Source organism: Pimephales promelas, chromosome 22 (genome assembly GCF_988280905.1).
Source record: "Pimephales promelas chromosome 22, fPimPro1.hap1.1, whole genome shotgun sequence".
Lineage (NCBI taxonomy): Eukaryota > Metazoa > Chordata > Actinopteri > Cypriniformes > Leuciscidae > Pimephales > Pimephales promelas.
The window spans coordinates 24,707,530-24,734,853 of NC_142790.1; the positions used below are offsets into that span (position 1 = coordinate 24,707,530).

General features: G+C 37.0%; 1 protein-coding gene and 1 long non-coding RNA gene across 3 annotated transcripts; both read right to left on the reverse strand.

Moving 5' to 3' along the window:
- Window positions 1-624: 624 nt before the first annotated feature.
- tlcd4a (TLC domain containing 4a) lies at window positions 625-18,945 on the reverse strand. Of its 2 annotated transcripts, XM_039684666.2 has the most exons (7): window positions 18,694-18,945; window positions 13,875-14,044; window positions 10,815-10,904; window positions 10,610-10,668; window positions 8,646-8,740; window positions 3,102-3,175; window positions 625-1,130 (listed from the first exon to the last, which is right to left on the reverse strand). In XM_039684666.2, the coding sequence occupies exons 2-7, from the start codon at window positions 14,027-14,029 to the stop codon at window positions 815-817; spliced, it is 789 nt and encodes a 262-aa protein (XP_039540600.2). In that variant the 5' UTR covers window positions 14,030-14,044; window positions 18,694-18,945; the 3' UTR covers window positions 625-814. The 2 variants fall into 2 exon arrangements, with proteins under 2 accessions (XP_039540600.2, XP_088982129.1); XM_089126003.1 differs by lacking the exon at window positions 8,646-8,740 and having other exon boundaries at window positions 10,641-10,668; window positions 18,694-18,835.
- A 959-nt stretch (window positions 18,946-19,904) lies between these two features.
- Window positions 19,905-24,905, reverse strand: LOC120488421 (uncharacterized). Its single transcript, XR_005624616.2, has 3 exons — window positions 23,628-24,905; window positions 23,379-23,452; window positions 19,905-20,814 (listed from the first exon to the last, which is right to left on the reverse strand). It is a non-coding gene; the product is annotated as an uncharacterized LOC120488421 (long non-coding RNA).
- Between the last annotated feature and the right edge of the window lie 2,419 nt (window positions 24,906-27,324).

The following is a 27,324-nucleotide window of genomic DNA, read 5'->3' on the forward strand; positions in this document are numbered from 1 at the left end:
AAACGAAATTCAAAATTATTATTGTATGTTCAATAAAATTTCTATGTACAATGCAAACATTCAGAGAACAACATTGCCGCATGCAATTAACTGTACAGTGCGAACAAATCTTGACGTCTGTTTCGTGGAAACACAACGGAATCCGAACGGAATCTGGAGCGAGTGTAAACCGATTTCATTCTTAAAACAGTTTCGCAATGAGAAGAGTTCACTGCTCGTATCTGGTATACATAGAAAACATTTTGGCCATTGAAACCCACATCGACAGTCCATCATTTCCTCAGATAAAATAATCAAAGTACAGCATGGCGGTGGAGATTCGTCTCGAGTACACTGATCCCGGTCGCTGCTTTTCCTGGTTTAGTGCAGTGTAGTTGTGTGGCTGAAACGTTCACAGTCAATATACGCGGCTTTGAAGTAAACGTGAACATCAGGTGACCGCTTGGCCCCTCCGCACAATACAGTGATCGAGGGAGACGGACTGAACTTTGATGAATAAATAACGTGGTTTACCTGCCCACAGTTTGAAATTAGAAACGTACAGTAAAATACAGTTCAGCCGGTGCTCTTGTATCTGCTGTACGGTCTTAAATACAAACACAAACTAAAAGTGGGCGGCCAGTCTTTTCTGGTGTACTAGAATCTTTATTTGACACTTTGTCCGAGTTTTCAGGTCATAACTCTGAGAAATATTGCTCTGGGGTGGTTTTCATTCTCGACCGGTCACTATCATGCAATAGTGTCCACTCGCTTGAAGACCGCGACAACGACCCTGTTCGTGAACAAAATTCGAATGCCCTTCAGGCCCGTTTGCTCAATCGGTTTTTCCGTTCTCCTGGATCTCAGGTTTGAGCCTCCTGCTGGATTGCAGGACTTTGTAGCAGCCTCGGGCGATCTTATGCATCCACATGACGTTCATGATGTCCAGACAGATGCTGGAGAAGATCCAGGCGCTACGGCCACCGAAGGTGACCCTGTAGAAGGCCTCCGTGCCGTACACGGAGAACATCCGGCCGTAGTATACCGGCATGACGGCGATCCGCACCAGGAAAAACACGGCCGCCATCAGGACCCCGTTAGCCATGTTGGGCTTGGACACTTTGGGGTAACCTAACACTTCAAAGAACCAGCTGGAAAACACAGGTGAGCAGAGTGACATGTGGTAAAGTCACAACATTTCTGTCATTTCTTATTACTGACAGCATGAAATGGCATTTGATACATTTAAAGTTTTTCCCCTACAGTGGCTCAAACTGAACTTCCTCAAGCGACGAGAATACTTCTTGTGCACAAAAACAAACAAAAATAACCACTTTATTTCAACTATTCATTTCCTTCTCTGTGGGCCTCTAGTCAGTTAACGTAGTGTGATAGCGTAGAGCTAAGTCACACGTAGGCTCACTATGGGCTCTATGCACGGCGTTATTTCCGGTGAAGCATTAGGGATGCTCGATAACTTCCGCCGATCATAGAGTCCAATGCAATACAGAGAATTTATATTGAATTTTATACTCCATGGTTATACTAATGAAACGTTAGTCACAAAAACAGATAAAACAGACACCCCTCGTTGTGTTTATGCTTCTTTTTAAAATTATATTAAATAAACATAACTATATATAAAATTACATCTAAACGTATGTACGTTTCGTTTCAAAGACGGGAGGACAGTAAATATTGAAGACTCTGCCATAATCCCGTTTTCTCCGGTTTTCCTCCGCTTTAATCTACACAACCGGAAATGGACGAGCATCCTTACGTCAAATGCGGAACTTATGCGTGCATATAGCCCATTGGCCGTGTGGTCATGTGTATGATGCGTGTGACGTACAATAACAGAAGCTTACGCTGTTAAACTAGTAACCTCCTGACTCGAGGCAGAGAGAGAAGTAAATGAATAGTTGAAATAAAGTAGTAATTTTTGTTGTTTTTTGCGCACAAAAAGTGTTCTTGTCGTTTGATGAACTTAAGATTGAGTCACTTGGACTATTTTAACGATGTCTTTAATAACTTTTCGAGGCCGGCAAGTTTCAATCCCTCAGGAAGCCTATGGACTAGTATGGAGGAGTGATCCAGCTCTCAGATTTCATCAAAAATATCTTAATTTGTGTTCCGAAGATGAACTGAACAGGGTTGGAACAACATGAGGGTGAGTATATACTGACCGAATTTTCATTTTTGGGTGAATTATCCCTTTAAGCCAATAAGTGCTCCTCTGCCACTATCTACAGGTTATAGAGGTAATTTCATGTCTTTATTTTTAAATAAAAAGCATTTGTTGCCAAGTTTTGGTGTCCCAATATCTTGAAACTTTTAGTTTTGAAAATGGAGGCCATCTTTGATAGATGAACAAATAATATTTTTGGTCATCACATTAACAAACAAAAAAAATTTAAAACTGGAAAATATTTAGAGTGTTGGAAAAGCGTGAAGCACTTCAAGGCTTGAATTTCACTCTCAAAAGGTTTTACAAACCAAGAAAAAAAAGTCCTGCCGGTCCAGTCTGGAGCCCTAAAGTAGATTTAAGTTCTTAAAATCAATGCTACGCATACAGGGCCGTGCAGAGTGTTTCTCAGGGATAGGGGCACAAAAAAGTGGCGTCCATTACTAAGAAGTAATTCCAATATAACAATTATAACCAACCCTTGAGAAACCTCAACAAATGCATATGCATTATCATTGTTAATTTCACACTGAAACATTTTCCTTAAATTAAATTCCTTCAATTTCACACTTAAATTTTGTTTCCTTAAATTCCGTCAGGCGATTAATTATATTATAAGCTATTTATTTGGTTTACGTTCTGATCTCAGAAAAGTTTGCCGGTGTCGCGGCAGCAAGCTTTATGCATGCGCGCGCTTGAGCACTTCATTTATATTTTAAATGCTCATTATTATGGTTTAGTATTTCTCCCGACTAATCAACTAATGACTTAAGTGAACGACTACTAGTCAACTAGGCTAGTCGACCTTTATTCAGGAACATTTTCTGAAAGGGTAAAGAGTGTTAATTTAGATTTCCTGTTGCCTTTAATGGCATGTAGGCAACACTAAAAAGTTTGCATGTAAAATATTCTGAACTTTAATCAGCCAAATACCCACCGTTGGTTTACACACGGTGTGGAAAACTCTGCTAGCAGACGGAAGTTAGCAAAATAAGGCAACATTCCTTGACCCTGGAAACATAAGGCAAAGAACAAACAAACAATGACACAGACACGCGTTATATAGAAAGGCACAGGCTCATGAATCAGCTCCATGAACAATCCCAATCTCTCCTGCTGTCAGGTACCACAGTAATTGCTTGGGTGCTGAGTTATGAAACATCACTCTGACAGACATGAAAGAAAAGCAGAACACAGAAAGGTCTCTTTTTTTAATCAAATAATGTCTTTTAGTATTTACTGCCTATATTTAGAGTGCTATTTTTAGTGAATATGGCGAGAAGTTACTTGCATTGTGAGTAAAAATGATAGATTCATGATAATTACAGTGAATATGTTAATATATCAAATGTAATCATGTGGTAAAACTGAGTTTTTTGTTGATTTTGACCCTGTAACTGATATTTGTCCCTGGAAACAGATCTAACAAATTAAAAGTTGATTATAAAATCAGAAACCAAAACCTTGTGGTCAATAATAACAGTCAGCACTTCAAATAAGCCACATTATGTCCGGCACATACAGTCTGAGTCCAAATATCTGAGACCACTAGTGAAAATTCGATTTTAACTTATTCACTATAAATTATGTCAGATAATATTACTGAAATTATTATAATTATATTATTATATTATTATTATAAACAGTATTATACACATACATATAAATAAATAAAATAAGAATTTTTTTCAATTGAATTTAAAAAAGGTACATGATATGACATCACATAGGCACATTAGCGAATCTTTACAAAGTGGCATGCATAATAGTGTTTTTATTTATTTTCGTGGATCCGTGTGAACAGGAATCATTTCCACAACGTTGTCAACTGTACACGAAAAAAAGCAAAGGAAAAACCTCTCCGTTTTTAGTACATCTTTGTCATGTAAACGTATCCCTTAAAGGGATAGTTCACCAAAAAAAAAAAAAAAAATGAAAATTTGGTCATTTATTTACTCACCCTCAAGTTGTTCAAAACCTGTATGAAGTTCTTTCTTCAGTTGAACATAGGAAAATATATTTTGAAGAATGCAGGTAGCCAAACAGTTGCTGGACCCCATTGCCTTCCATAGTATGAAAAATAAAATACTATGGGGACCATAGTGTTGTGTTCAGAACAAATGGATACAGGTATGGAAGAACCTGAGAGTGAGTAAATGATGACAGAATTTTCATTTTCAGATTTGCAATGTGGTCTCAGACTTTTAGATCCCACTGTATCAGTGCAGCAATGGTCAGACTCAGCCATGCATGTTTTGTCAGAGAATGAAGCCTTTCCTTGAGTCTGTGCCAATGAAACATTTTCGCATCTCAGTAACACACTTACCTTGAAGGCTGCGATTAAAAAAAACACATTAGCATACTTACTGCAAAATGGACCACACATATCAATAAAATCATAAAATAATAATCAGGTTGACTAGCAGATGCATGCTGGTACCCCTAGGTACTGGTAAGTCCATACTGTAACTGGGCTTCAGTAACTGCTCAGAGTTCCATAACAGCAGAACAGCAGACAAGACAGGAGAGAGTCCATCTAGATCAGCCAAGCCTATAGCCCTCATCTCCTAACCCGACTAGAAGTGACACTGGTAGTTTTTGCATGAAGGGTTTTGCTGGTCAAAGGAAGTGAGGCTGCGTTATTCAAGAAGTCATGTTAGGTGGGACAGAGACAGACTGACAGACAGATTCTTGGAAAAAAAAAAAAAGGTGCAGAAAAAAAAATGCAAAAAGAACGAACGACAAAAGCAGCAACAACATTTAAGACTCGTTGGACATGCACTATGAGGAACAAATCGCACGACACACTGACAAATTAATTCAAAATACTAACGTTTGATAGACTGTTAAGGTAATGTGCCAGCGCTAAACATAGCGGATCGCTTTGCTCTTAATATGAAGCACAATTATTAAACGCTGAAAAGATTGAGGGGGTTTATTATGCTTTAATGCTCTAAAAAGAAGGCGAATATTATCATTTTGCCTGGGAAGTAATACGTAATAACAAAAAGACACTAAAAAGGTTCTGCTTTGAACACTAATAGCATTTCTAAACACAGTGAAACAATAACAACGAATGACATTTCGAACGACAGACTTGACTACTCAGTGAGACCCAACAGAGACTTCCAGATCTATACATCTATGATCATGTAATAATTTAGAAAAAGGCAGTCATAAAAGTGACCAGTGACAGTATGGTCTACATCCTGACAACAAAATGCACGTTCAGGTTTTGAGGCGATCCTCAGTTGCATTGAATCAAGGTAATTAAGGTATACAAGCAACAAAGCCAGGAATAAATATCATCAGTCGCTGCCCCAGATGCATATTTCGGAATCAGAGTTTTGTTTTTTTGGTGATTTTTTAGAAAATGTACACACTATTAAGCCACCAGATATCATTTGTCATGGTCATTCTACATAACGTGTGCCTTTTGAGTCTCTGTTGTTTAGTAATACATCAGTGGAATTTTAAATTATTGGTATTATCATCAAGGAAGATTACAGCTGATCCTAAGTAATAATACGCTACGGTATATAACAGTTGTTAACAATTCATGCGTTAGTGCACACAACGTGCAAGCATGACCAAGACAAATATATGTTAGTTATGTCAGGTCACTCTAAAAATGATATTAATGACTTGAACAAATAAAGGCTTATGCCAACTATATGCATATACTGTTTAGTGAAAAGATATCTGTCCTAATATTAGCATAATATATATATTTTTATATAAATGAACTTTCTAATACCTAAACTTTCTAATAATTATCTATATCCTGAAAGTGAGCTGTGCTTTGCAACACAAGTAATGGGGCTGACGCAATATGACAAAACAAGATCATTTCGATTAAAACGCATAGTGAAGTTGAGTATCTTCATTCATTTTAAAGGGAACAATCTAATTGTCACATCGCATCAACCCTGTTACCTTGCTGAAATGACAAATTAATATTAGGGCTGGCAAACCAAAATAAAAGTTTGTGTTTACATAATATATGTGGGTGCACTGTGTATAATTATTATTATTATTATTATTATTATAAATAAAATATTATTTACATATTATAAATAATTTATAAATAATTTATATATGATATAAATAAATACACACACATGCTTGTATATATTTAAGAAACATTTTCATGTATATAGATTTATATCTAATTTATATTATATATAAATATAAATGTTTTATATATAAATAATACTTTTTTCTAAAATATACATGCATGTGTGTGTATTTATATATATAAAATAATTATACACAGTGCACCCACATATATTATGTAAACACAAACTTTTATTTTGGATGCGATTAATCACGATTAATCGTTTCACAGCCCAAATTATTATATATCAATTTAGCTTGAAATGGCACAACACAATTTATTAACAATCTTTGTCTGATATACTGTTAAAAATATAAAAAATATTACTAAAGGCACCCATTTCACAGAATCACCTATGCCAAACAACTGAGCATCAACTGATGCCGTTTTAGGTGTTGTTTTCTTTCAAATTTCGATCAAAAAGCACAACGTGTGCAACAAGTTTCCCAGTTGTGCAACATTGTGTATCTAAATGCGTAGTTATTTAGAATTCAGTTGAGGACCAGATCAACCTGTTATTCTGCAAAACCTAAGTGTGGATTATCAATAATCTCGACACAGCCCAACAAACAAGTGCGTTCACGCTGTTACTCATCCTGCAGTTGAGATGTGGATGTTAGGTTTCAGAAGAGAGAGTTTTTAGGAGGAAGATCGGCTCAAAGCAGGGGAAGGTATCAGAGCATGCACACGGGAAACCCTCCAACGGCACCACAGGAGCAGCGAGCATCAACACATGCACACAATCCGGTGCAGTCTGGCCCGAGACCAAGACCGAGACCGGGCCACAACTGACCGCTGAGAGTGGGTCAGTGAGGTAGAAGAGGAGTTGAAGAGGAGAGAATGGACTTCTGCATAACCGTCAATGAGCATTCCATGCAAAAAATACCATCATCATCATCATCATCAGCTACAGAACTTGGTACCTAGAGGGTAACCGTACAACTGAACCAAGAGTGAACAGCAGTGGGTGGTGTAGTCTAGTGGTTAAAGATCTGGACATTTGGAGACCGTTTTAACAATAAACTAAGGATATAGTAAATAGGGATGAGCAAAAAATACAAGTTTCCTAGAAACTGTTTACATAAAATATGTTATTGTGCTGAGAACTAGATAAGAGCACAACAGAACAGGACAGACTGCATAACTTAAATTGCAAAAAAACTAACTCTTTAACAAATATAAGACATCAGCCTGAATGTGTTGTATGTAAAGGACAGCTGTACTGTGCAAACTAATAAAGATTTTTAAAAAAACCTCACCGAATCAACTAATTAGTTGGATTGCTCATCCCTAATTGCAAATATAAATAACTTTGCATACATTAGTAAGAAGAAACAAGGCCCTTATTTCTTCAGAGAAGGTCACAGCTTCAATATGGGGTCATACTTTGCTTTAAATATCCAAAGATCACTAAACCAGAATGAAAATGTGTGGTTATTTGAACAATAACTCCTGGACATTTAAGAAATATAATATGCAGTCAGCTAAATAAACCCTAGTACATTGATACGAGATTCCCTCGTTGTGGTTTCTGCTGTTCATTATCCTGCTTATTACTCTGCTCCTTGCATGCATAGATGAATAAATAAAGATTGGGGTTTAAATTATGTGGGAAAAAGAGAGACAGATTGTAATGAAACTAGCTCCTGGTGGCCTGCTCCTGTCATTATACAAATATATTTGCTGCAATTTGCCTGCGGTGCCACAGAAACGACCAATCAGAAGTATTCCAGTAAGCCAGCAGCTAACTTTCACTTTAAAGGGTTAGTCCACCCAAAAATTAAAATTCTGTCAGTAATTAATGGGTCGTCATCTCAGTTCGTGGTCCACACGGAAGACAATTAATAGTTAAATAAAGTCGTTATTTTGGGTATTTGCGCACAATAAATATTCTCATCGCTTGATGAGCCACTGTAGTCACTTGGACTATTTTAACAATGTCTGTACTAACTTTTCTAGGCCGGCAGATGCAATTACCTAGCAGCCAATGGAGTGAGGCCGCTTTCATATTTCATCAGAGATATCGAAAGTCTTACGACAAAAGGGTGAGTAATTACTGACAGAATTTTCATTTTTTGGGCGAACTATCCCTTTAACAATGTTGGAGGAGTGCTCTGAATGCTCAACGTGTGCTATACATTTTAAAAAGGTGACATGTGTAATAGTGAATGTAATGACACAAATGGGATAAATCCTTCTGAAGAAAATGACTTCCAGCAGAAATCTGTTCATTATGTTCCTCTGTTTATAGGGAACACAGAGCTTTCAGCACCAGCTGCACACCTGACACTACCACTGCTCACTCTTGGTTGTCTCTTTCCCATCTTGCCTGCATGTTCTGTTATGGGACAACAGGGAACTCACCAGTACAAAGTAGTAAGCATACAATGCCGCCAGGTGGTGGATTACAAAAAACTTGTCTCCTATTGCTCTCCAATAGTAAAATATAAGCAGCAGATCTGAAAAACACACAGAACAAAAAGGCGAGAAGAGTCAGAACTACTTTCAGGAATGGGAATTTGCCAGTTTTAAAAGTGACTTAATACATTCAAAGAGCTACTTTTCGGTTTCCATATGAGATTGTTTAATAAGATGGCCACATCTCACATTGACATTCATATAGGGACTTTTGAAGCACCAACAATTATGTCTCTGCTCATTTTAACCTTGTTTCAGAGCATTCCTTAATGGGATACAACACCCAAAAATTGCAATTCTGTTATTAATTACTCACCCTCATGTCATTCCAAACCTGTAAGACTTTCGTTCATCTTCGGAACACAAATGAAGATCTTTTAAATGAAATTTGAGAGATTTCTGTCCCTCCATTGACAGCATAAAACTAATCCATATGAATTAAATGGTTAAGTCCATATTTTCTGAAGAGACTCGATCGCTTTATATGATGAATAGATTGAATTTAGGCTTTTATTCACATATAAACATTCAACTCACACATCATTTGTGGTAAACGAAAGCTCGGACATGTTCGCTTGACATGCGAAAACCATTCCCGTGTTACGCTGGTTCGATTGAACTACTGTTCATGTTCGCTGATCAATGTTTAAATGCGAATAAAAGCCTAAATTAAATCTGTTCATCGTATAAAGTCATCAAGTTTCTTCAGAAAATTTGGAATGAACCGCTCCATTCATATGGATTAGTTTCACAATCTGTTTATGATCTGTTTATGAACTGTTTATGAAGTGGTAGTTGCGTTTGGAACGACATGAGGGTAATTAATGAAAGAATTTTATTTTTTGGGTGAAATATCCCTGTAAATCTCGACCAAGATCAGATAACTTTGATGGCCGTTTTTTTTTTTATATTTGGTTGATTATTTTTTTAATGCAAATCAACTTATATGCCCCTAACCCAGCATTAATCATAAGAATATAAGCATTTTCATAAATTGAAATAAATAAAACAGACTAAACGTAAAATACTTCATAATAAATGTATCATTTGAAATAAAAATTTAAAAAAACTTTACAATAATGTCTTGTTTCTTAAAATGAATCATCTAAAACCAGGTTAAAAAGGCCACATAGATGGTGAAATGTTCCTAGAGAGACATTTCTTTTGTGAAACTGGACTGACCAACAACTTAAAGGAGTAGTTCACTTTTTAAAAAAACTTTTGCTGATAATTTACTCACCCCCATGTCATCCAAGATGTCCATGTCTTTCTTTCTTCAACTGAAAAGAAATTAAGGTTTTTGATGAAAACATTCCAGGATTTTCTCCATATTATGGACTTCAATGGGAACCAAACGGTTCACGGTTCAAATGAGTTTCGGTGCAGCTTCAAAAGGCTTTAAATACCAAACGAAGAATAAGAGTCTTTTCTAGGACCCTTACGAGTCATGACTCGAAAAAAGATTTTGAACAGGAGAGTCACAAAAATGCATCACAGATTTTATTTATTTTTTCAAATGACCGAACATTTTGCTAGATAAGACCCTTATTCATCGTCTGGTGTCGTTTTTAAGCCCTTTGAAGCAGCAATGAAACTCATTTGGACCTTGAACCATTTGGTTACCATTGAAGTCCATTATATGGAATGTTTTCATCAAAAACCTTCATTTCTTTTCGACTGAAGAAAGAAAGAAAGACATGGACATCTTGGGTGAGTAAATTATCAGCAAAAGTTTTTTTAAAAGTGAACTACTCCTTTAAAAATGTATATCACATATCATTAAAAATATATCAGAAACTCCTAAAAATGCAATATGGGGCAAGAACAATGAATTTTCAAATCAACCTCTTATAAACAATTAAAAATATTCTGCATGTCTATGCACGATGATATGAGGATATGAGGCTCACCAGATATGAGGTAGCCTGTAGTAATGCTCACGTTTATCTTCACCAGAGTAGGATCTCCCCTGTTGTGGTAAAGATGAGAACAAGGCACTGAGATTACTGCAAGACCATGTTACAACAGTTACTGAAAGCGTCCTGCTAGTCTGTAAAGAGCGGTGCTTTCCCAGCATGCAGTGTGGCGGGTCGGTCTCGAGGGCAGGGCGCTCACCATACGGGGTCCCGATTGACGCCCTCATCGAAGAACAGGATGTAGAGGCAGAAAAGGCCGACCAACAGGGCGTGGAGCGTCGACACTGTCCTGCACACACACGCAAGGGAAAGGGTTTAATCACACATGATAGTGGGTTGCTTCTCCCGTTGAGCCGTGTCAAGTTGAAACAATCGAAACCGAGCAATTGACTGCTGTCAATCAACCAGATGCTGTGTGCCCTACATCTAAAGATCTCCTCCAGCTGGCTGCTCTCTTGACAGCCGCTGAAATGAGCAAATGATCACTGCTATCTTCCCTCAGTTTCTTTCTGCATACACAGACATTAGTCAATTTGAGTGACAGCTTACAACCTGCTCTCTGTAGGCTCTCCTGATAAGACATTTAACAGTGTCCACTGCAAATCCACTGACTATTTTCAACATACTGGCAGTTAAGAATGGCTCTTAGCCTATAATTTCACATTATTGTAACGGTGTATGTATAATTGTAATTTTACTGTAGTGTGATTCCTAAACAAACGACTCGGTTCTTCTCAGTGAATCAAAAAGCAGTTGCCTAAATGATTCCTGAGTCTGAGAGTCACTTCTTTTTAATGTCTCAGCAAAGTCCAATTCCTAAACGAATTACTCTTATGTTATGAGCCAGGTTTTTTTTTTAATAGAGAATCAAAAACATGCAGGTCATGCAGTGATTCTTTTCAGTGATTCAAAACAATAGGGTGCAACCAATTTGATTCTTCGACAAATGACTACTACAGAATGTAAATTTGTTTTGTGAATTTTAAAACACAGTGCAAACTGCTGTCAAAATGATTCATGAACATTAGTATTTCGAGTTCTTTTTAATGACTCAGAACAGTCAGGACTGAGTCACACAGTAAAGTTCAATTCATAAACAAACGACTCTTTGAGCTAGTTCTTTTTAGTGAATCAAAGCATACAGAGCATGCAAAGAGTCTTTATATTTGGTTGTTTTTACTTAAATAAAACCATACGGTGCAACCAGATATGAAACTGATTCCTGAACAAATAAATATTTTGAGTTCTTTTTTAGTGAATCAGAATTCCTAGCTGATTCCTAAACAAATGACTCTTTGAGCTAGTTCTTTTTAGTGAATCAAAACATACAGAGCATGCAGAGATTCTTTATATATTTGGTTGTTTTTACTTCATTAAAACCATACGGTGCAACCAGATATGTAAATGATTCCTGAACAAATGAGTATATCGAGTTTTGTTTAGTGAATCAAATTTTCCTAGCTGATTCCTAAACAAATGACTCTTACGAGCAAATCAAAGCCGGTTCTTTTAAGTGAATCAATCCATGTGCCTAAATGATTCCTGAATGAATGAGTCAGTTCTTTTTAGTGACTCAGAAACACACAGTGTGTGACCTGTACAGTCCATTTCCTAAATGAATGACTCCGAGGTAGTCCTTTTTAGTGAATCACAAACATACAGTGCATACAATGAGTCTTTTCAGTCAGTTGTTATTAATGAATCAGACCTGCACAGTGCAACCAGACATAATTCCTAAAAAAAAATGCAACTCTAACACTAGGTTCCCGAGAGGCTGGGCGACAGTGTTTTTTTTTGTTTTTTTGTTTTTTTACCCTTTCCCAAACCACATCTCAACCAAGATAAGTGTCTGATCTGGATCATGCGGTAGACCACAATACCCAGATAGCAAACTGACATTGAATCAACGTGGAAACATGACATCGAAACAACGTTGATCTGACATTGTTTTGCTCATCGAATTAACGTTGAACCAACGTCAGACGCGTCATTCTTTCAAAACTAACGTAAAATCAACTTGAAATCAACGCGTTGTTTCAACGTTATGAAAGCAAACCAATTTTCGATTTTCATTAGCTTTGAAGAATGCCGCGTCTGACGTGGGTTCAACGTTAATTCGATGAGCAAAATCAACGTTGTTTCAATGTCATGAGAGACGTCGTTTCCACGTTGATTCAATGTCAGTTTGCTGTCTGGGTACAAACTAAACGCGGACAAATTAAACAAGGATGTCTACATCCGATCTAAGTTAAGTATTTGAACGTTATCTTTAAAATCTCTAACGTAACGTCTAACGTTCGACGTACATTAGAAAACATTAACGTTAGCTTCTAGCTGCGTTGTACATCATGTCACTTAGCTTCGCTAACATATCTGTAAATAACCGAGGTAACAAATGTTAACAATGTCGTGCTGAATGATTCATGTAAATACCGTAGCACCAAACGGTGATGGCAACGAAATGCGGTTTATCACGTTTACACTGTGACGACCTGTACATTTTTGCCTGGAGCGGAAGCTTTTCATCGACCTTCTCAACAATAAAATTATTAATATAACCCTCAAATGCATAGTTAAGGCCCTTTAGGTGACTTCAAGATGATATATAATCTTTCTGTCTCCAAAAATCACCAATTGCCTCCTGTGAAGTGTCTCCTATTGTGACAGCTGCATAGCTCCCGCGCCCGAATGTTGACTGATTGTCTGAGTGAGTGGAGGGGGCGTGGCTTAGCCATAGGTCAATTCAATTCTTCTGCTTACGTTTAAGTCACTCAATGGTCTTGCCCCGGCCTATCTCTCTGACTTACTTTCTCCTCATACTCCCCCTCGAACTCTACGATCTTCTGGCTTCTATGTGAGCAGAGATTTCGTCTATCTTCTATGGGCGGCAGGTCTTTCTCTGTTATCGCCCCAAAGCTTTGGAACTCTCGAAAACCCAAAACACATTTGTTTAATCAGAATTTCAGTCATGGAAATGTTAATTTGACATAACTTAGGCTCCAATCATTTTTGCATCTCTACTCTAACTGTACACTAGGCTGTCTATAATTAATGTGTGTTGTCTTTGTTTCTATGTTTGTATTGCAAACGTAATGCGACTTGCAACTGCAATCGCTCATTACTTGGACTGGGCAAACGTCCATTGTCCATTTTTGTTGTATTTACTGTCATTGTGAAGCGTCCTTGAGCTTAGGAAAGGCGCTATATAAATTTAACTCATTATTATTATTATTAAAATCAACAAGCATTTCTTCATTACCTTGAGTTCCACTCGATCTTCTGTTTGTGGGTGAGTTTGAGGAAGCCAGGGCTGATTCTGGACGACACCCATGGGCTCACGCTGTGAAAGAGCCACTGAAAGGTGCAAAAACTCACCACCGAGATGAGCAGGATCAGCTGGCTGAAGGGGTCCATGGCCACCCGACCCCACTGGAACAAAAAGAGCATAGTAGACGTTTGAAGTCGCTTCAGAAAAAGACATGAACATCAACGTGCCGTTGAGATCACACGACGGAAAACACCAGCCAGGAGAAAGTAAATGTTTAACAGACATGCCCTCTGCCATTACGGTGTTAGTGAGGAAAACCAAATGAGGTGATATAAAGCCCAAGTCTCCATCTCACACTCCAGACTCAATCATTGGTTGATGATATTTACTGCAGCCAGGCGTGACGTAGGAGTTTGTTGACCATTCCAAAAGACTCCAAAATCTCAGATATTCTGGTTACACAACCGTTCTGTATATCAACAGTGGGCTTTTGTTAGTAATAAATGACAATACGCACATAATCCTTGATGGTAGCGCTGTATATACACATCATACTGACTGAGCTCAGATCTAAATGTCAGCCTTCTCCTAAAGGTGAAATCATACTGGTGTTTAAGAAAAAAAGCAGTTTGAACACTTCCTCTTTTAAGCCTGGCTCATTGTGCACCAGAAAAACAAGTCTGTCCCCTTTGAAGCTCATAAGGAAGCAGTGATCCATAATGATAATCCTTTGGCCAAAATAATCACAGCATTCCAGCTGGGTTTAGTAGGAGTAAATCGGCACAGAGTAAAAGACAGACACTGTATTCATGCTCACCTGAGCTATTCTCACTTCCTGTAACAAGAGTGTTTACTTTCTTCCATATATGGTGTGGTTCGGTAGAAATAAAAGCCACAGGGTCAACATTCAAATTGTCAGCTGGACTAAATCTAGTTACACCTTTCATTTGAGAACAAGTATTAAATTCACGGCATTAAGTGCGTGTTTGTGTGTTTTTAACCCTTGTGCATCAATTAAAAAAAAAGTTACACATAGGTACATGGAGGACAGAAATGTCTGTGTCATAAAAATGTGATGCTTCGGAGCACAGACTTAAGTTTGGTATCATTTTAAAGAAGACCCTTCGCAGATTATTGCTGAAGCAAAAAAATAATAATAAAAATTATATAGGTATAAATTTATGAAAATTATTTATAAAAATTTATATAAAGTATATATATTTTATAAATCAGGTTGAACTCAAAATGGCAATAAAATCAAAGCCATAAATCTAAAATGGTTGTGTTCCAAATTTGAGGATGATATCTCAAAAAATGAGCTTTCGGTAACAGTTTGTTTGGGCATAGTAACATGTTTTCCTCATTGGGTGCCAGCAAAAACCCACTGGTGCTCACAGTGATTGGATTTGTCTTACAAACACACACATATAGTAACCACACTCTGACATCCATACCAACACACCCACACAAATATCTTTGCATAAGTTATCCAGTTGGCTCTATAATATGCCGAACCAGAAAACAGGAAATAAAGTGATATTTGTTTTATAGGCCAAACCTAAAAAAAGGCACCATCTGAAAAAAAAAGTCAAAAATAAAATTTTGAAGCCTTGCCAACAGAATGAAAGCCTCTTAACAAAGAATGCATAATTTTATAGTTAACTGAACCGGGGATTAAAAATTGCAGTTTTAATGGTTCAATGGGGACATTTTTGTCCAAAAGGCGCTGAGAGGGAGTATTTTTTGTACCTAATGCAAAAAATATTTTTTTGAAAACGACGGATTTTTTGCAGTTAGCTTTAGCTGCCAAATTTTTTGCAGTTAGCTTTAACACAGGCAAAGTGATCAAAAAAAAACAAAACTGAAAAGGACAAAAATGTCCATAAGGATGCACAAGGGTTAATGTCACCTGGAAAAATGAAATTTGCTAATTTGATTCTACTGATTTTAAATATTTATTTGTATATTTATAACATACTGATTCAATATTTTTGCTGAAAAATACTGTGAAATAAACTGTTGTACACTAATACATAAGCCATACAAGGATGTCCTTGACAAATAAAAATTCTAAAATACTCTTGGAAGCAGCATTATTTTACAAGACATCTTCCACTGGCCATCTAAGTGCTCATAACATTTCCCGCTGATCTACTCTCATGACCTCTGGCCCATAATGGCTAATGGAAAACATGATTTGCACTCTTACCTAAGGCTACAAGTGTTCAAAGGACGATAGAAATATACAAAACATGAACCCTTTCAACTGAGAGTGTGGTGAAAAGAGTCTGACACAGATTTGAAAACCACAAAATTGCAGTTTTGTGGCTTTTAGACAAGGTGTTCTAGCTTTGAGGTCATTTACTCCGAAGAGTACTAAGTTCAGCAGAAATATTTATTTAAAATGTATTCTTTGAGACATTAATGATCCACCTTGTTCACATGTGCCATTTGGAACAGTGGTGTGCCATTTATTTGATAAGGTGCATTCATTGCATAAAGATTAGAGCCAGACCGATATATCAGCCGGCCGATATTATCGGCCGATATTAGGCATTTTCCATAATATCGGTATCGGCAGTTATAAATGGCCGATAAATTAATATTTAAAAAATAAAATAAAAATTAACAAAACACGCTTTAATCATCTCTCCTTGGTGTGTTATATTGAAAATTTATGTTTTACAATTTGCGATATGATGTTATCTATTGCTAAATTGTGGCTCATCATAGACTAGCTAACTACAAAGCTAGCTAATGCCACTATCATCAGTGGAAGACCGCCAACGTCAACATTAATGAGCTTGGAAATCACAATGGACTTTTTCTGCCTAAATAAAGTAATTATTACTGTATTTATAATTAGAATATCTCTAGTTACAGTCCCTGCATTGTAAAATGTAAGTTATAGTTGCGAGGAGTGAACATTTAGACATAGACAAAAAGTATAAAAACGTGTCTTGTGCAGAAAAGTTAGTTTTTCTTTTACACGTGTGTGAAATCCAAAAATATTTAATAAAAAAATAAAAAAATAAAGATAAAGATGTGGTGAGTGTCAAAATAAAGGTCCCTCATTTATATACATGTACTAAATTTGATTCTTGGGATTTTTAGAATTGATGTTGGTTCATAAAAATGAGAATCAATTTAAATCAAGAAATCATTTTTTTTCACCCAGCCCTAAATGTAGGCCCTTTTGTAGCAATACAAAAGCCAGTTGAAAACTGCAGAAGCATAAACAATAGAGTTGATAGTAAGCGAACATGATTCACTAACGATCTATATTTTAAAACATGGCCAAAGAACTGAATGAGATGTGCAGTGACGTCACATCAGCACATCTCCTCATGGGGTGATGGGAGTCAAAAAACAAGCTGTGACTAAATTTAGATGTTCTTTATGTTGCAATAGGCTCCATGCACACATGTCCACCCAGTCAGGGGGAGGGGTGGGGGTGGGGGTGGGGGTATTTACAGTCGCTATACAGGTTCACGCTGGTTGTGAAGGGCAGGCATCCAAAGAGGTCACAAAAAAATGTATAGCAATGGCTGTGACACAACAGGAAGTTCAGCAGTTCTTACAGATGAACACGTGGTGTGATAGCATGTCTTCTGCTGTGTGTGCATGTATCATAAAAAAAAACAGTAAAAGTCTTCAGTGGCGGAAAAGTGGGTAGATTGAGATGCTTTCCATTCAGATGTACAGGTTTATCATGAAGAAGGCAGATCATAGCATTGATAGAGCTGCATTGCTGCCATGCTTTAGTGAATGCATCATACTGTATATTAAGGAAAGCAGTGCCGCCTTATGAATGAAAGATTAGCTGAGCAAAGCAAAGCTCATACAGCAGCAGAACGGATCAAATGAATGCTTTAATAAATCCATGAGGAAACTGCAGAGCAAAAGTACATACATATACAAAATGATTCAAAAACTCATGATATTTGTAAAATTATGTTTGTCTTGAAAAGACGATAGAGGACATGGACATGTTTTACCATTGCCTGATGGTTGTACCACCAGACACCAAAACTTTTGTTGAAAAATGGCATTAAAGTTTTTTTGAAACAAAACATTACTACAAATATTGCATTTCTACGAGATTGTCAAGTGTTTTAAACTATGTACATTAAAAAAAAATCTCTTTTCATTTTTTATACACACGCGCACACAGCAGCTCCCAAAACTGAAAGTACACCAAATAAGGAAGAGCAGAATAAAAGACCCCAGTAGAAAGTTTATAGAAGTCAGAAACAGAGTTTAATGAAAAAAATCTCAAACACTTCCGCAAAACATGTGCTACAGTTAATATTTATTTATTAGATAAAGTAAAAGTTGATGTTTTCAAGTCACAAACCTAAACAAAATGTTTTCTTTCAAACTCATGCATCTTCAATACAGAGTCGACCATATATATCATATTTAAATGTTAAACTCAGACATTGGCCTTTAAATGTCATTTTAAAGCCTTCATTTGTCAAAGTCGGTCATTTAACTTCGACTGATATACTGCATTGAACCGCATAGCTTGTGTAACAAATGCACATATCTATATTTTGCTTAGCTTAGATGAGCATTTTATGAAGATGGGCGCGTGTCAAATATACATCTCCTGCAATTCAGCACTGACTATTTGATAACACATAATGGATCATTGCTATGAACGGAAATCGACTCGTGTTGTTGTTAACGTTACCCACATGCCTTTCTTTAGGCCATATCACACCGCAATGCTGGCTAAAACACAGCGCGTATGCCATAAAATATTGTTTGATATCATCATGCAATACGTATTAACCCATATGCTTACCTCTTATCAATCATCAATAGTGTCTGTTGGTTAGTTGTGCATGGTGTCTGAAAACATTGGGGTGATAAAAATCCGTGTTTTTATCCGTCAGTCAGTTTTTTCGATTCTCCTCTCTCCACGGCGATATGAAATGCATGATTTCATATCGAACAGAAACGAAAGGTCCTTATAATATTCTCAATCTACGATGTGTGAGGGTTTTATAAACGCGAGTCGGTGAGAACATGTTGAGGATGATTGAAACTCATGATGGCTGTATGTGGTAGTGGCGAAAGGATCCAATTTCAGCTTCATTCTTAAAGAGATATTCACACACACACAGGCTGCTTCTGGTGGGAATTTTGATTCATCAGTGAGTCGAATCTTTTGAATCCGACCAACAAGATTCGTTCGGATCGAGCCATGTAAAAGAAAAGATCGAGCTAGGGAATTTCTGCAGGATACGTGATCATACGTCGGTTACGAGTAACTGAATAATTCCCTCACTGATTCAAAAAAAAAAAAAAAAGAACCAACCACCTGACAGTTTAATGTAGCTAATGTTAACCAATAAACCTTGCTGGTTTCTTAAGTTTAATAATTAATCTGCTATGTCATGTTTATGACAGTTATCTTAGTAGTGTCAAGTTGTCACGACAAAGACACTGGCTCAGTTATGTCAGGCAGGTTATGATGTATTGGTTTATGTCAAGGTGACATAACAAAGACAAGATATCACTCAAACAATGTCATATTTGCATTAAAAATGACATAACTGAGCGAATAACACTTAATGACAGTTGTCACAAACATGCATAAAACTTCCTTCATATTCATAATATGTCATGATTATGAAGGTGTCATGTTATGCACACCCCTTCAAGTTAAGTGTTACCGATAATTGTATAAGTATTATGTATATAGGCTATTGTATACCGGTAAGTGGGTCTACTTTTATCAACCAAAAAATCTGATTTGGATAATCATCTAGAAAGATTTTAAGCTATATTATTTTTTCCCACAAAGCTAAAAATAGCTAGGTCAGAAATATATTTCATTGACACACCATCCATCAGTAGGATTACTCCTCTAATCACCATTCTCATTATTAACATATTTTAAGGATATTTTCTTTTTTCTTCTTTTTTTTCTTTCTTTCTTTTTTTTCTTTCTTTCTTTTTTTTTTTTTTTTTTTTTTTTTTTTGTCATTCATGATTTTTGGCCTACTGGAAATAGAGTGAAAAGGATTTCCCATGACTGTGCTTTCACCTATATTAAGCAGTCCCAGTGTCAGAAATGAAACATAAAGGCACAATGCTTGCTATAAAACACCTTTTTGTCACTTTTGGTGGCTTTATTTATGCCCTTGATCATTTCTGACCCATGCAAGCCACTTTACAAAAGACTAAACTGAGGGCAATTTTCCAGGTATTTTTCACCAACTTGGATTATGCTATAACTTGAAGTTGGGTATGTAACAGAGGCCGGCTAGTGAGAACGAAATCTCGCTTTTGGCGCTCTTTAGCTTCCTTGTTAGCTCGTAAGGGATTACACATTCAGACAAAGTTCACATTATATTGACCAAACAAACAGGTGGGATGTTCAAATGTTGACCCCTGCCATGTTAAACTAGGGCACTAGTACAGCTCTCACACTTGGCAGAATGTCCTTAACACACATGCCAAAGTTGCATCACACATGTTACCATATCAGGACAACAGACAGGTGCCAAACCATCATGACAGTCGCCAAGAGGCAGTCTATAAGCCACAATACATAGTTTTACCGTCTACGAGTTTTACAGACACCCAAACACGAATAATTGAAAGTGCAACTTCTTTACTGACCACCAGAGAGCAGTCAGTCTACAGTGGTGTGATTACCATTTTGAGCAGAACTAGAATAGCACAGATTTGATACGGCATTCTTATTTTCCACATTATCACGCAAATTATTACAGTAATCAGATTAATACAGTACATTTCATTTTCTTGTTGACTATCCAAAAAACTAATTTATGGTTCCAGGATTAATCATGCTGTTTAAATCCGCTCCATCATGATTTTCCTGCATGTGTGTCACTCTCCTCCCTCCACTTCATTAGGCCCCATGCGGAAAGGATTCCATTCTCCAGACCTTTTCCTGAGGAAATAGAGTGGGCTAACTTAGCTAACACGTACAGGAAAAATGAAACAGGCCTGACTAATAGGAATGTTCTTTGAGCTTTAATTTTTATTAATAGTCTGTGCTGTCTGCCAATGTACAATGTGAAATTTCTAGAACTCCAGCTGCCTGAAGACAATTATAAGTGTTGAGTTATGAGTTATAATTCTGGAATCAATTTTGGGGCCTCAGGAGGGAAACATTATGAGTGGATAGTGTTGTTGCATAAATCAGGCTCAATTTTATATTTCACCAGGACTGACTTGGTCATGTTAAAAAATACTTTTAATTTTTTTATTTCTATTTTAATTTAAAATATATATATATAGCCTAAATTACATTTGTTCATCATATCAAGTGACCGTAGCCTATCTCTTCAGAAAATATGGAATAAATCACTTAATTCATATGGATTACTTTTATGAACTCTTTATGAACTTTTTGAAGCGTATAAGTTTCAGTTCTCAGATTTCATCAAATTCATTTGTATTCTCAAGGTGAAGTAAAGTCTTACGGGTTTGGAACGACATGAGGGTGAGTAATTAATGACAGAATTTTCATTTTGGGGTGAACTATCCCTTTAAGGATGAGCACTAACAAATCAAAACTACTTCTGTTCAGTCTTGACAAACTCTAAGCAAAAACCAATTGTTTAACCAGAGGAACATTCCTCCCTCCAAGGAGAACAGGCGCACAGTTACAGACAGCCCTTGGTTAAGCACTCAAATACTGATGTGTGTGTAAAAGAAAGAGAGCAGTGGTTTATGCATTCATAGCAAGGTTATGTAATGTTCCAGAACCTTTGCATTACTTAGACCAGAGAGGTCTGGGCTCTTCAGCTGGATTCCTCTTCAATAAAGCCGTTCAAAATGGCTCTCATGCAACAGACTGGACTCTTTGGCAAGATGCCAGCCAGCCACCCAAAAAAATACAGTAGGAAGGTCTGTTTTTCTTCCAGTGGATTCACTGCCAAAGTGAACGGCCATTTCCTTTCTACCACCGTGTCTCAGAATTTGTTCACATGTGTGCTAGTCTTCCCTCTCGACGTGCGAGGACATTCCTCACTGGTTGGGGATTTATCTCAGAGTACTTTTATAGAAATTGAGAGCATGTCATAATCCCCAGGGCCATAAATGCCTGTGTTGTTGTAAATCTAAAGTTAATGCATCTGGAAATATGCTTCCATTGCTTTCAGATGACATCCACCAATGGGTTGCATCTAGAATCTTGGAAATCAACGTTCCAAATGGAACCGAAAAATGTTTTGTAGTCAGTAGATAACACTGTAAAAAAAATCAGGCCTACAGTAAAAATTATCAGTAACTTACTGGCAACAATTAGCCTGTAAGTTACTGTGAATACATTTTACAGTAAGGGTACTGTACTTCCATTTATAGTATTTTATGTATATACCTTGAAATCAAAAACATTAAACACTGTGATTTTAGTTTTATTTACAGTAACTTACTGGCTAATTGTTGCCAGTAACTTACTGGCTAATTGTTGCCAGTAAGTTACTGTGAATACATTTTACAGTAAGGGTACTGTACTTTCATTTACAGTATTTTATGTATATACGGTGAAATCAAAAACAATTAATCACTGATTTTAGTTGTATTTGCAGTAACTTACTGGCTAATTGTTGCCAGTAAGTTACCGTGAATACGTTTTACAGTAAGGGTACTGTACTTCCATTTACAGTATTTTATGTTTATACTGTGAAATCAAAAACAATTAAACACTGTGATTTTAATTGTATTTACTGTAACTTACTGGCTAATTGTTGCCAGTAAGTTATGAATTAGTTTTACAGTAAGGGTACCGTACTTTTATTTACAGAATTTTATGTATATACTGTGAAATCAAAAACAATTAATCACTGTGATTTTAGTTGTATTTGCAGTAACTTACTGGCTAATTGTTGCCAGTAAGTTACTGTGAATACGTTTTACAGTAAGGGCACTGTACTTCCATTTACAGTAGTTTATGTTTATACTGTGAAATCAAAAATTAAACACTGTGATTTTAGTTGTATTTACAGTAACTTACTGGCTAATTGTTGCCAGTAAGTTACTGTGAATATTTTTACAGTAAGGGTACTGTACTTCCATTTACAGTATTTTATGTATATACTGTAAAAATCAAAAACAATTAAATACTGTATAATTTCTCTTATGAATACTGTTCTTTCGAAAACCGTCTGAGCAGGAAATAACCAATCAATCAATATTTAAAGAAACTATAATGTAGGATCATGCAAGTTTTTAAAATTCTAAGAACCATTTAACTAAATAATCAATTTTCTTTCAATGAAAACTGTTCCTAAAAAAACATCTTTACAATTAATTTTGACTATTGCACTACAAGAAAAAACCTGATCCTCATCAGTATTTTTCTCGTTTTCTAGTACAAATATCTAAACATTCTTACAGTGTTTAGAAAGTAAACATGGTCAATTTATCGATTTCAAGCTTACCTAAACTGAAAGACATTTTATTAAATCTTCTTTTTTATATATATTTACATGTATATTCAAACATTACCCATGTGATCTCCACTGTATGGCCCCTGATGAAGTCCAGGATGATTATAATTCAGGCCTGTTGCTGTTTTCCGCCTGTTAATAGAACAAACTATTTGACTAATTGGTTGTAAAACAAAGGAAGTCTTACCTTCTCTTTTATAAGCTGACTAAATGTGAGAAGGTTCACATCATGCTGGAGAAATGTGGCCTTTATTGTTCAGAAGCTGATGTCATAAACTTAAAGTCCAGAAACCAGAAATGCTCTTACTTTGCTGTAAATTCACCTTCGTCTGCCTGGGCGTCACTACGAAAATGACTTTGGGCTTCATAAAGATAACATATGATTCTCAACTCAAATCCAGCTGTTTTAGATTAACGGGAGGTACTGTAACAGAAACTCCTTTTAATTAATAAAGAAAACCTTTGTGCATTCCAATATACAGCATGATTTTCCTTCTCTCCGCTAAGAAAAGATCCCTCCCTTTCAGAGTTGAGTGTCTGGGGGATGAATTGAGATGGCTAGGGGCCACTGGTTTGGATTTGAAAGCAGAAGAATCAATACTGAAGTCTTCGTTCTGAAAACCGTAGAGTCTGAGCGGCCAGGGAATGTGAGGGTTCTGCAGCAACAAACAAAAAAAATATCCACAGGCATGTGAGGAAGTCTCAGATGTCACAGACACATGGTTTCAGCTTGTATCCAGGGAAATTTAAACTGGGAGAGCTGCTATAAACCATCTGCGGTTCTCATTAAAGCCCACTTCTCAATCTTTCACCTACAATAATGATCGTAATAATGTGTAATATACATTTAAATTGATAAAATGGTTTGGTTAAAAGAAAACCGAGGCAATCTGAGCACAGACAAAACATTTTAAAGCATTTCTATAGACCAAACGCAGCCAGATTTGAGAAAAATGGGCAGCTTTGATCAGATTTTTTAGCTTGAACCAATTTCATATTGGGCCGGAGAGTCACAGAAACAAAGAATCTTCGCCCACGTATCCACACTGATCTTTCACCAGGCCTGTTTTCTCACCAGCGAGGATTGAAGTACATGGCGATCAGCAATTCCTCCAAGCGTGCTTGTCTGGATCAGTATATCTTTGTCCTTCATCCTCTCCCCCTCGGTTCATTCCAGAGCTGGTTGCAGTGAAATTGCTAATGAACTCCAGGCTGTTTCCACTTCTTTTATCCTTTATTGTTTTTGGGTCCACAACGTGCCTCTGACCACCTTTATTATATTTCATTTTGGGACATAAAATTCAGTAGACAGCTACTTTTATATGTAAAACGTACCGTTTAGCAAAGCTTATATCTTAGCTTTACATCATTTATAATCAGATACTATATTTTCATTATGGGTTTTGGTTTGCTATGCGTAGGAGTTCTGGTTGTTTTTGAAGTGTTCTAAATGGTTTTTGGTGCATTGCTATGTTCGAATAGATTTTAGTGTGTTGCTATGCAGATGACGTTACATGTTTAAAGGAGTAGTTCACTTTTCAAAAAACTTTTGCTGATAATTTACTCACCCCCATGTCATTCAAGATGTCCATGTCTTTCTTTCTTCAGTCGAAAAGAAATTAAGGTTTTTGATGAAAACATTCCAGGATTTTTCTCCATATAATGGACTTCAATGGGAACCAGTTTCAGTGCAGTCGGTTCAAAGGGCTTTAAGCGATTCCAGACGATGAATAAGGGTCTTATCAAGCGAAATGATCGCTCATTTAATAAATAAATAAAAACGTTTACGTTTTATACGCTCAAATGCTCGCCTTGCTCTGATCTGTGATGCGCGTTCGTGACTCTCCTGTTCGAACTCGTTCATCAAAATGAACAAATCTTTTTCCGAGTCAATTCGTTCCCTTCATACGTTGAATGAATCAAATGGAGTGGTTAAATCAAAAACCTTTCTTTTCGACTGAATAAAGAATGACATGGACATCTTGGATGACGTGGGGGTGAGTAAATTATCAGCAAAAGTTTTTTCAAAAGAGAACTACTCCTTTAAAAGGTTAGGTGCCCCAAAAAAATGAAAATTCTGTCATTAATTGTTCACCCTCATGTCGTTCCAAAGACTTTCATTTATCTTTGGAACACAAATGAAGATGTTTTTGATGAAATCTGAGAGCTTTCTGTCCCTCCATTGACAGCTACGCAACTACCACTTTCAAGCCCTATAGGTAGTAAAGACATAATAAGTAATTCACATGCTTAGTTTTTGAGTAATTAATGTAAGAATTTTCATTTTTAGGTGAACCCTTTAAGACTTAGTATTAGGGGTTTGTTTGAGCAATAATAATAGCGATGCTTGGCTTTACAAACACCACTAACTCATGACAAACTCTAAAGCTTTGGCACAGTGATGACTGCACATGGTTTTGGCCCCGGGCTCCTCAATAGCAGCATGACTCGGTATACAAAAGCTGCGGCACCGGTTAAGTTCACGTCTGCCTTTAAAGGCTTTCTGTGGTTGCTGGGGTAACAGTCTTTTTCGGACCTTCTCTATAATTGAGTCTTGCGTTTTTGTCCCGGATTCCACAGCCAGCACAAAGCACTGATTATGCCGGAGTAAGTTAGTCGGGAGGGGCAGGGGGCAGCCCTTGAGTGAATGCCATTGCTTTCTCATGAAGCCGATTGTCCTGTACGCACGGTTATACTTTTATATGGTCCTCCCCTCATGTGGACCCACTTATAGCAGTTTAACAAAGTTCACTGACGCCTAATTTTAGCACTAACATGCTACTTAAATTAGTAGACTCAGCTCTTCATTTATGACTGGAACCACGGGTGCTTTTCTGAAGCAATGAACTTATGCAATGAACATATTATTGGCCCAAATCACTATGGAATCTCAGAATGATCCAGAATACAACATGCACGTTATTTGATGCACATATAAATCCTCTTCTGCTCTTGATTCGAGCCTGCAGCCTCAATCCAGCTCAAACTAGTGCAATACTTCTGGAACCATTTTACCATTCCGTCATGTTTCGGTTGACCATGTGGGCCATGAGAATGGAGAAAGGTCACGGCATGGGAAGCGTAATTCAATTCAGTGGTGCACCAACCGTTCCAAATCCCTCCACAGACGTCTGAACTCGGTAAAGTCATCGAGTGCAGCATTTCATTCACTTAATTGAAGGTTTAGAATGTAGAGACGCAGAGCATTATTCCATAATTCCAACAAATGTTTTCAGTAATTCATTTAAATATATCACGTTCAAGCACAAAATACAGTCGTTCCACGAATTGCTGCACAGACACCGACTTGCTCTACTTTAGATTCTGGTTTTCACCACTTTGTGTGGTTATATAACCGTTTCCAGAAACTCTGGGCTATCGACACAAGGAGCAGCTTCCAAACGCCTCTGAGGCTAGCCTCAAAAACACAAGATTTATGGCTCCGCTGTGATATTCGGGCAGAGTCAGCGCACATCTGAGGCTCTGTGCCACTTCAATTCACCCTCATAAAAGATACAAGAGCAAAGAACCAAATAAAAATAAAAAAATCAGGACAGTTTCTGAAACCACACCTCTGACTGCTAGGAAAAAATGTCTCATTTAATCCTGATTAAACTGAAATCAATTAGGATTTATAGATTATCAAGCAGCTATTTTAAATTTAAATGCAATAATGGTCAAAACAATACACGTACATGGAGAACCTACGCTATCTCACGACCAATTCGTACGAGTGATTCAAAAGTGGCTAATTCATACGACCTCACTCGTATGAATTCGTACGATTCGTCTAAACCCACGTGACGGTTATGTTTAGGGGCGGGGTCAGGGGTAGGTCATTCGTACGAATTGGCTAATTCGTAAAATATGTACGATTTAACATAATCGTAATAATTCGTACGAGTGAGGTCGTACGAATTGTTACGAATTAGCCACCTCGTAAAATTCGTACGAATTCCCGTAAGATCGGGTTGGGAGAACCAAGTATTGAAGACATTTAATAC